Source organism: Meriones unguiculatus, chromosome 6 (genome assembly GCF_030254825.1).
Source record: "Meriones unguiculatus strain TT.TT164.6M chromosome 6, Bangor_MerUng_6.1, whole genome shotgun sequence".
Lineage (NCBI taxonomy): Eukaryota > Metazoa > Chordata > Mammalia > Rodentia > Muridae > Meriones > Meriones unguiculatus.
In genome coordinates this window covers 20,561,332-20,572,411 of record NC_083354.1, presented here as the reverse complement: position 1 = coordinate 20,572,411, position 11,080 = coordinate 20,561,332, and the positions used below count along the sequence as shown (strand labels likewise).

Below are 11,080 nucleotides of genomic sequence, written 5' to 3'. Positions count from 1 at the left end.
TGTCACTGGGCCTTAGCTTTTAAGAAGGGTCACAGACTTCTCGAAGGAACCTGAAATTAAAATGTAGACCCTCCTGTAAAAAGAATCATGTCTAAATTTTATGTTCTTTGCCATCCCAAGTTCTTGCCAGGGAGGGGCCTTTTAGGGACCACCGAGACATTAATATAGCAATTTTATATCACCATATTTATATATGCTTAAGATGTGTGATTGTTTCTGGTTGACAGTTCTAAACCTTTTAAGCTACTAAGAGCAAAATGTTTTTCCTCAGATGCTCACCTGGTAAGCATTACATACATTTTCTTTTAAGGCAATAGTGAAAAGTAATTGCCAACTTCTTGTAAATAAGTTGTTTTCTTGCTTCAGACACCAATTGCAGTATTCTAGTTTTGTTTCTAATGTACCTTTTCCTATAGTAGTTGGTTATCATCAGCTACTATATAAATAAATATTTAAATATGTGGAGTTCCCAAGTCTTAACTCTTCTTTCTTTTTCAGAACCAAATCAAAAAGTTGGAAGATGAGACCTACCAGTTCCACTGTGCTGTTCCTGGGAACAAGAGGGCAGTCCTTATGGTTACAAACAGGTATTGCCTTCCAGATGCCACCCAGCTGTGTTCATGGGAGCTCGTTCAAAGGCTACAGTGACAGAGGGTTAGAAAACTGTACTTCAGGGTATGAGGACCGTTACCATATCACAGAAGCACAGCTGTAGATATTTGTCTGAGAGTGTGTGTGTTCAAAGCCCCTCATTCTGGAGATGCAGAAGCTTGGCCCAGCTTGGCTTAGGGCTTATCCAGCTGCAGCAGCTACTGAGACACAGTGCGCATAGCCTTCATCATGCAGTGATGTCACTGTAAGGGCTCTCTTCCACTGAAGAGGGTGATGTCACTTTACTATCTTACGAGGTTTTACTTGGGAGATTGGCAAATCCCGTTTAAGCGTGTTGTTCCTGTGTGCCCATCCGAAGTTCCTTCCGAGTATTTTGGAATTAGTAAACACTTTTTCCAGAGAAAAAGGATTTGTGATACTGTAAGACCTGGGGTCTCACAGCTCAGGAGTTCAAGATCGCGCCCTTCCCAGAAACTCTCACAGACCACGCAACTCATTGCAAAAGCAAGAGGTTTAATTTAACCATTGCGCAGTGGGGTCACCCTGCCGGTTAGCAAAGAGTGGCACAGGGAGACAAAGGCTTTAGGTTTTTAAAAGAAAAATGGCGGGAAATTTGAAGTTGCAGTTTTGGCAATTTAGGATTGAATGAGGAAGCTATAAAGTAAGATAATTGGTTAGTCTTAGATGCTCAAGCTTGGCCAGTCCTGCCAAGTGTGGATGCAGCTGCAATTGAAGGTGGGGTGGTTAGCTCATCCTTGAAGATTTGGCTGGAGGTCAGGAGCTACTCAGAAGGATTGAGGCCATCTGGTTTCATTGCTAAGAAACACTATCTTGAAGACAAGGGTCTGGTCGTTCTTTTTGCTGAGTGAAGGTCATTGCTTGCTTGCTTTGTTTTATATCTGTCCTCACAGATAGGGTCACATTCCTCCATTCTCTGGAAAGGTACTAAGAGGCTTTAGCTTAACCTGGACCTAAAACTCAAAACTACAGGCTTTAGAAGACATATAGGTTACAAAGTTAGCCTAACCCTTTCAGTACAATATCAAACTTAATGTCTCAGGATTTACTCTAGAAATAAATGTACCTCCGGGTAACTACTGTCGATCAGTAATTTCCAAAGTGCTGTGTTTTGTAGGATTCAAGCAGAGTACTTAGAGTAGGCACACTCTGCTTTATTTCTCCCTCCCTTCCTCCTTCTCGCGCTCTCTCTGTCTCCCTCTTTTCATCACTTTCCTCCTCCCTCCTTCTGTCCATCCTTCTCATCCTTTCCCTCTAAGGTACTGTCCCTCTATCTGAGCTTTGGAAACCAAGCCCAGGCTGTAATGATTGCTAAGTGAGTGCTCTCCACTGGGCTGCAGACCCAGCTCCTCACTGTTGGATCTGGATATAACTGGATGAGGAGAAAAATAAGAAAAGGAGAACTACAGAATCCAAACTTTGAAACGACTCTTTCTTAAGAGGTTAACCAACTAGTCATGTAAGAAAAGGTTGTTCAGTCATCTTATGGGTCCATTAATTGAGGTGTGAACACAGGGGCTATAGAGACGGCTTGGCAGTTAAGGGCACTTGCTACTCTTAAAGAGGGCCCACATTCAGGTCTCAGCACCCACACTGGGCCGAGGCCTCCAACATTTGTGGGTACCTGCAGTTCAGTGCACATACCCACACGCTCACACACACTTACAAATTAAAACAGACTTTAAAAATAATCTGGAGTGGCTATCTTGGAGACTCCATGCCACAGTGTATCACATAGGAGATGACAAGATTTAAACTGTGATACTTGGAGCATTAGAGAGCGTGGAGACTTCAGATGGTGGGAGAGCATGTTATTGGAATGGTCAGGAGAAGAGAGAGCTCAGAAATGCACAAAATAGCAAGTTGCATTTGGCACACGGCTTTGATATCTGAAACTGAGCTGGGCTTCAGATCAGAGGTGTGGAGGATGTTCATCAGAGACTGGCTAGAGTGTGTGTGGGTATTGAAAGTGTCACATGCAGGGACTATTTCTAACAGGAACTCGATGACTGGCTCTTTGTTCTCCCCACCCCCGAAGGGAGGAGCAGTCCTGTTAGGCCACAGAGGAGGGCTTTGCAACCAGTCCTGAAGACACCTGATAAAACAGGATCAGATGAATGGGGAGGAGGTCCCCCCCATCAGTGGACTTGGAAAGGGGCACGGTGGAGATGAGGGAGGGAGGGAGGGAGGGACTGGGAGGGAATGAGGGATCGGGACACCGGGACACGGCTGGGATACAGAGTTAATAAAATGTAACTGATAAAAAAAAAAAAAAAAAAAAAGAAAGTGTCACATGAAGGACGACTCTGCTGACTCTTGCTCTGCAAGGATCAGGGGTCCTGTAGGTATCGGTCCCAAACGAGTCCAAACTTCTCATAGCACTCCCCTGAGAACCAGTGTCGGGGCCTGCTCTAATTCCCCTGTCTACCGATCAGCAGGTTCATTCAGGCCTGCCTTCCTGAACACCCGGAATCTAGCTTATTCTCTTTCCTTAGAGCCACTGTCACAAATAAGACTGTCAAAGTGTCCCCATCTGGCTTTAGGAACTGCCTGTCTTGATTTTCTTTTCTTTTTTTTTCCACTTTATTTTTTTTATTGTTTATTATTATTAGTTACATTTTATTAACTCTGTATCCCAGCTGTATCCCGCTCCCTTATTCCCTCCCAATCCCACCCTCCCTCCCTCAGCTTCTCCCTGCCCCTTTCCAAATCCACAGATTGGGGAGGACCTCCTCCCCTTTCGTCTGGCCCTGTTTTATCAGGTATCTTCAGGGCTGGCTGCAAAGTCCTCCTCTGTGGCCTAGCAGGACTGCTCCTCCCTTGGGGTGTGGGGAGGTCAAAGAGCCTGCCATTGAGTTCCTGTCAGAGATAGTCCCTGTTCCCCTTACTATGGGAAACCAATTGGTTATTGAGCTACCACAAGTTTTGTCCGAGCAAAGGTTCTAGGTTATATCCATACATGGCCCTTGGTTGGAGCAACAGTTTCAGAAAAAACCCCTGTGCTCAGATATATTTGGTCCTTGTGGGGCTCCTATCCTTTCCCCGTCATACAAACTCCCCTTCTGCCGAAGGTTTGGTTATGAGTCTCTGTCTTGATTTTCTACTCCGTGCCCTGTGCTCCTACTCTCTGCTCGTCACCAGAAGTATGTCTAAACTAAAGAACCTTCATAGGCTGTCCAGTTACCCACATGTTAAAGTTTTAATTTCAAGATGACACTAATATCATTCTAAGATTAGACCTTAAGGTGATTTTCTTGCCAGAGTATGCGTCTGGTGTTCCAGCCACAGAGCTCCACATTCCTCCATAGGCCCTTCCTCCTGCTGAGGTTGATAGCGCAGGCCTGTTATCCCTGCTGCTTGGGAGAGAGAGCCAGGAGGACTGCTAGGTCAAGGCCTGACTAGGGTACAGATTGGGTCCTGGGCAAGCCTGCACCATGTTGTGAGACCCTGCCTCAAAACAGAGAGTGACAAGATGCATGGGGCCAGAGCTAAGAGAGAGTATTTGCCTAGCATCTGTAAGGCCCTGAGTACAATTCTCAGTACCACACAATGCCATCTTTCTATTAATCTGCCCTTGTGTCTGTGTCGTCTAAACGATGCCTGCCTCTTTCTAAGGAGAATTTGTCAGTGATCGACTCATCCTCCACATTGCCAGAGCAGCCTGCTCCCTCTCCAGTCCTCCAAACCTGTGACATTGTCTTTTGTGCTTGTTTTCCCTTCAAAGCCTGGGGTGCCCCACAAGCAGGGTTCCCATCTTCATTCTTTTCTCTGGCACCTATATGTTGTTTGATTTTACAAACCTACATTTCTAGTTTTGCTGTCTTTAGTGGAGACTTAAAAATCAAGTATAGTTATATCAATTATTAATCTGACACACTGAGTGGGAAATGAGTGTGGGTGTCCTTTAAGGATTATGTTTTTTTTTTTTTTTATTGCTATTGAGCATAATGAGACATTCCTCGTGTGGTTTACATTAGCGTTAAAATGTTCAAGTCTAGTATTTATTAGTAGGTCCGAAGTGAGCCTCTGCTGACATTTGGGCTTGTGACATTTCCTGCACCATCTATCTTGGCTGGAAGGCTTACGTGACTGACAGGAAGGAGCAATTAGGAATATCCCAAATAACTCTTCTTCAGGGGCTTCTGCTTGTCGCCTCCCGCGTGAGGGTGCGTTCTGCGCCTCACGTGTGCCACATGTGATTCCCCTCTCAGGAGTTTCTCTGGATCAAACCAAAAACTACATTCCTGGATTCTGCAAGATTGACAGAAGGGGGATTTCTAAAGTCCATTTTGTTAGGTAGAGAGTTACATTGCACTTCATTTGACATTTACGTAGACTTTTTTTATAGTATTTATAGAATACTTTTCTATAAGTGAACTTTTTAATTTTTAAAAATTTTCTTTATTCTTGAGAATTCCATGCATATATACAATGCAATATGACCTCATTTGCCTCCATTTCTCCCTTCCAACTGCCCTTGTATTCTCCTCCAACATGCTTCCTTTTCAACTTCATGTCCTCTCCTCCTCCTTTTTTTTTTTTTTTAAGAAACCACTAGGTATATTTTTTGCTGCTAGTATATACATGAGTATGGGTCATCCATGGAGCGTAGGGAACCTATTAGTGGCCACATTCAAGACAGAATGATTCTCCCTCCCCAAGGAACTGTCTACTGACAGGGCCTCCTCAGCAATGGGGTCTGGAGACTGATCTGGGCTGGCTTCATCTTGTGCACATCTTGTAATGGTAGTCACAGTGGCTTTGGGTTCCTGAGTGCAGTAGCCATGTCGTGTCCAGAAGGCAGCAGTTCACAGCATCCTCCCCACCTCCGGCTCTTCCCTGAGCCCCGGGGTGAGGAGGCTGATAAAGATTTCCTACCCCACTTCAGGCTGAACACACTCTCTGACCCCCGTGACTCTTTCGCGGGTCAGTTTCTGTTGTTTACTAAGCAGAGCAAGGGGTGGAGCTGGTTTGTGCTTATGTTTGTTCTCTTTTCCGAAATAGGCGAGTACTGTTTATAAAGGAAGTTGAAATCCTAGGCCATATGTCTGTGGACTGGCAGTGTCTGTTTGAAGATTTTGTTTGTCCTCCCGGAGTCAGTGAAAATCTGCTGAAGATTTCAGTGAAGGTAAGAAGATACGCATCAGACCAGAGACTCAGTCAGTACTTTCTGGCCGCCTCACGGTCACAGAGGCAGACTCTATGGAGGAGCAGGGCTGTGGCTGTCTTGTGTTAGTGCATGCTGAGCTGTCAATAAGCAACTAACTCTGTGTCACTGTATTTCCCGACATAGAGTGAAATAACAATTTATCTGCCAGAACTGCTTCTGCTTTTCAGTACAATTAAGCATTAGTGAGTAGGAGGTTTTGTTTCTTTATGGGCATACCCATTTTGCTATAATCTTAGATATTTTTAGAAATATTCTCTTTGCTAAGCTATTGGGAGACTTGAGTGCTTCAGTGAAAGTAAATAAGTAGGTCCAAGGTCAGTGGCATGCTCAACAAGTTGAAACACTTGCTCTACGAGCTTGACGACCTGAGTTTGATCCCTGGAACTCGAGAGAAATGACCCTACAGGGTTGTCTTAAGCTCTGCACATGGACTGTAGCATGCACACTGCTGTCACCTGCACACAAACAGTTAAAAATTGACTAGGCCTAAACAGCTCTGTCAATAATTTGGTGCACATGAAATGCAAATACGATTTAAGCGTTGCATGTCCTACTGTGTCTGTGCTGAATTTTCCATTGCACAGTATGGAGTTAGCAGAAGCGATACCTCCTCTTTGCTGGGTTCTCAGGCCTGCTCACTGTTGACAGACAGACAGACAGACACACACACACACACACACACACACATTCTATTCTAGATGTATTTTCATCTCTCTTAAGAAAACGTACAGAACTGGCATTCTAAATATGGTAATTTTTGAAGCATCTTTATTTTGCCTAAATAACAGTACTATCCCCTTTCCTGAAACCCTCCACACGACATTTTCCACAGACTTTAATAGGCTTTTGAGTAGGTTTGAAATGATTGTCCTTCACTTCTGTCATTACAGACATTTACAAACGAGGCTCGAGGGTCGGCCTGCCCGTTTGTGTTGTGGCAGACCTCACCCAGAGCAGCGCAGCGCAGAGTGCCCTGCCAGGACACAGTTCTGGAGCTGGGGCAGACTGTCCCATGCGTATTTTACGGTCCCCTCCTTACCACTGGTCTCCCAGTTACTTTTCCATTGCCGCGGTAAAAACACCACGAGAAGGCAGCTTATAAGAAAGAAACAGTTTAACTGGGGCTCATGGTTTCAGAGGGTGAGAGTCCACGATTCTGGCACAAAGGCATGGTGGCAGGAACAGCTAAGCACTTACAAGGTGATCTGAAAGTAGGAGACAGAGAGGAAGACAGACTGAGTAGGCTGTGTGTCTTTTGAATCCTCAAAGCCTTCTCCTATTTACACACCTCCTCCAACAAGGCCACACCTCCCAATCCTTCCCAAATATTTCCACTGACAAGGCCCCAGATATTCAAACATGGAAGCTTATGGGATCCATTCTTACTCACCTTCTTATTCACGGTGCCTTCACATCCCTGGTAAGAATTGATTCAGTGTGTTTTCATGCTGTGTGAGAGTTTTACCTGTTGGTCTGCCACTGCACTGTCAGTTGTCATGCACTGTCACACTGTGATCCCGAAGACTATTTATTGTTGCCTGCAGAAGCCTTTAATTACACAAATGGGTCTATAAATTCCGACTCTGGTGAGCAATCGCTGTCCTTTTAGCAAGGATTTATTTCATGTTGTCCTTGATGTACGCATTCCAGTGGTGTGGTGCTTATAAAATAAGTTGACATTTAAGCATCCTATTAAAGATTATGGTACTTTTTTTTTTCTTCTAAGGAATAATTTTCTTCTGTCATTGTTTCTTTTAAAAACAGGAGCAGAGTCTGTTCCACAAAAAAGACAGTGCCAATGTGGGCTTTCTTCGGAAAATTTACCTCAAGGATCCCATCACGGCGAAGGTAAAGTGTTCATTTTAACACTCCCCTCAAGGTTTTTTGCGGGAAGACCTGTGGCAAGCCTGTACGGCTGGTAGCCATTGTTTCTCACACAGTCTCTACTGCCGGTAACTCCGTGTTAATGTTCCTATGAATGGCAGGCTGCGAACTCACCGAAGTGCAAGGGTCATGGTTCATACTGTGTGGGTGGGTGGTAGCCCGGTCCTTGTCCACACCTGTGTGGAGACTCTGGCATCCCTGCCTTCCCCTGCCCCCGGGTGAGCCAGAGGCCATCTTTGCAGTTGATAACCCTGCTTTGCCTTCCAGAGAGCCTTTGATGCCATTGAGAGCGCACAGTCAGCCAGGCACCAGCAGAAGCTGATGAGGCAGTCTTCTGTGAAGCTCCTCAGGCCCCAGGTTCCATCTTGACCACAGATTTTACAAGGCTTCTGAGATGGAAACACTCACTGCAAGAGTCCTGCTAAAGAGAAAATTTCCAGCAGTCCCTCGGTTCTGTTTCTCTGAGAAATCCAGCCCTGGGTTTCCCCTTTCCAGTCTTAGTTTGGAGTCTTGGTTTTGCAACTCTGCATATGTTAGGGATGAGCTGCTGCACTGTGTAGGTCAGACCTCAAAGAAATACCACTTCAGACTCGGGGGGAGATGTTCATTAATATTAAAATTATGCAACAAAGACTGGTGGGCTTGTTTGTAATTAGTCTGTACTGAAGAAAGGAGCTTTTTAAAATGAGGCCTGTTCTTTGACAGGAGTTAGCCAGACAAATAGTGGACACTCTGACATTTGTTTAAAGTTAATTTGTACAATAATTGAGCTGAGAGAACACTTTTGGTAAACCAGGTAATTGATGGAAAAAATGCCACCAAAAGAAGGGATGGCGTGTTCTATTTTTCATGTAAAATTTATTTTTCTTCTAATAGGATACTGGGTACATGGATACTGTTTTTTCTCCTTCTAGTCACAGAATATGGGCAATCTGGAAGCTTCAGGCCGTTGTCTATAGCGAGGCACCCACTGGGTGTCAGTTGGGTCTTTTTCAAGATGAGCTCACGGGCACAATTAGTTTCTTGGGAATGGAAACATTGCACCATAAGCACCTCAGCATTCAGAAATATGTAAAATACAATAGTGTATATTCCCAGAGATTTATTTTAGAATATAAAAGACTGCTAAGGGTGCCATAAATTAACATTTAATTTTAATGCATACCTGTAAATGTCTTTTAAACACTTGTTAGAAAGAATGAAAAAAATCTTTACTTGTTTTATTATGTAAGTTTTTTTTAAAGGTCTGTATAGAGTTGGGAAATGGGTGTTCCCGTGTGCATCAAAACACTCATGTAAGCTTTTGTCCTTCCTCCTGGTGAACTGCATTTGGTCCGGGCTAAGTGCTGGCAGGGCAGGTAGGGGTGTCAGGCTGCCTGTTGGTGGCTTCAGGAGGGCGTAGGGGCTGCCTGTTGACTCGGAGGGAGTTAGTTTCCTTGGGGGACCCTTTAGCCTTGTTCAGGATGTTGAACATGACAATTAAAGCATGAACCAGTGATGAGGTGAAGGTGTGGGTGCTCTTGGCTTGTGGTGCCTTTGTGGATGCAGGATCAGTCATGCCTCTAAGACTGCCAGGGAAGACTTCCTAACTCCCCCCGGGCTGCTTCATGTCACTCTAAGGGGAGCGTGCACAAATCAGGGTTGATTTTTGGTAGTTGTTGGATTTTCAATTCAATTTCTTCCTTTCTTCAGTCCTCTTTGCCCTCCACCTTCTCTCCCCCATTTTTTTCTTTCTTTTGATAGGTCTTACCATGTAGACCAGGCTAGCTTTGAGCTCACAGAGATTTGCCTACCTCTGCCTGTCAAGTGCTGGGATTAATGGTGTTTGTGTCACTGTGTCTGGCCTAATACCTTTATTTCTGTTAAGAAAATCATCACATACGAACCTGATAGCTTTAAACCTAATTTGAACTTTCTAGAGCTAGAAGGTGGTAATAAGCCTTCCAGCAAGTACAGTAGCATTCTGTGTCTTTAAAACTGACTTAATCAGGAATTTGAATGTCTGATTACATTTCTTCATGTTAATCCCAGTGGTCGATGGTATAGTTAATGTTTAAAGCATTATATTGCACTGATGGTTTATTCCAGAAACAAATGTACAGAACATTGGACTATGAACAACCAAACCTATAAACTCATAATCTCAGTTGACTACCTTCAGGTATCTGTAACATTTTTATTTGATACAATTTTCTGAGACAGAAGTATATCCACTGGTTGGATGTAATTAGGTGCGTTGTGTTTTTAAAAACACCTTCAGAGGCACTGACTTGCTTATAAAGTTCTGAGAGAAATAAAACATTGCTGCATTGTTTATGTGTGAGATCTCTGTGTTTGTGTTGAACACTGAAGTCACATACTCTTCTTTATTTCAACTTTCCCGGTTCCTCTTCTAATCCTTTGGTTGTCAGAAGACAGGTGACACATTGCAGAGTGCTTTCCACAGAGCTGGGGAGGGAAGCCTTTTCCAGAGCTCTGAATCCCCTTCCCACACTGAAGCTGCTTTGCACTGAGCCTTGCATCAGTTTTCCGCCCCTGAGAGAGAGCAGCAGGGATGCTAACGCAGGCTTCTGGGAGACAGAATTTATGGTGTGGTGGGCTTGGGGGCTTGGGCATGGAGTCTCTCTGTTGGTTTTGAAGACCTAGAATGCTCCCCAATCTCTTGCAACCCCATTAGTATTTCCATTCCTGGATCCCCACCACTCCCACTGTGCATTCAGATTACCAGTCTGAAAGCCCACCCAGCACTGGTTTATCAGGTAGCAAGAGGAGGCTCACCCAGGGCCTGCAGCAAGGCAGATACATCAAAATCCAAGGTGAACAAAACATTGGAAGAACACACTTGGGCTTTCTAAGAAAATCTACTCTGGGATAGACTTCTTAGCTGAGCTTCCTAAGATAGGGTTTTATTTTGAATTATGTATGAGAAAATACTAATAACTTCTCAGTGCTCTGGACTTGAGGTCCGCTGATCTGAGGGCTCTCTAGACATCTGGTGTTTTGTTTTTTCTTTTGTCTTTTTAACAAAGTTCTATGTACATTTCTAAGGCACAGCCAGAACTAAAAAGTAATGATCTGACTTAGCAGTGACTCAGAAAGCTTTCCACATAGCAATACCAGTTAAAACATAGCAGTATAGCTACTACCTGAGCTACAAAAAACATTGTCTTCTTGGAGAGAAAATATTCTTTTAAAAAAATTATACCAATTAGTTCTTTGTCTGGGGCGTGTCATCGTGTGTGGTCAGAGAGTGATTGCAGGAGTCTGTTCTTGGTCCTTCCATGTGGGTCTTGAGGATTGAACTCGGCTTATCAGCTATGGTGGCAAACTTCTTGCCTGCTGAGCTATCTTACTGTCCCCACGAAGAATCACTAAGTTGCTCATTTCCGAGTCCTG

General features: G+C 44.2%; 1 protein-coding gene across 4 annotated transcripts in view; it reads left to right on the top strand.

Moving 5' to 3' along the window:
* The window catches only part of Vps13c (vacuolar protein sorting 13 homolog C), a 149,519-nt gene extending 139,521 nt beyond the window's left edge, over nt 1-9,998 (top strand). For all 4 annotated transcript variants that reach the window (XM_060384831.1, XM_060384833.1, XM_060384832.1 and 1 more), the window contains 4 exons: nt 499-587; nt 5,635-5,758; nt 7,565-7,648; nt 7,952-9,998. In XM_060384831.1, the coding sequence (XP_060240814.1) occupies nt 499-587; nt 5,635-5,758; nt 7,565-7,648; nt 7,952-8,053 (399 nt within the window). In that variant the 3' untranslated portion in view covers nt 8,054-9,998. The remainder of the gene's footprint in view (nt 1-498; nt 588-5,634; nt 5,759-7,564; nt 7,649-7,951) is intronic.
* The last annotated feature ends 1,082 nt before the right edge of the window (nt 9,999-11,080 follow it).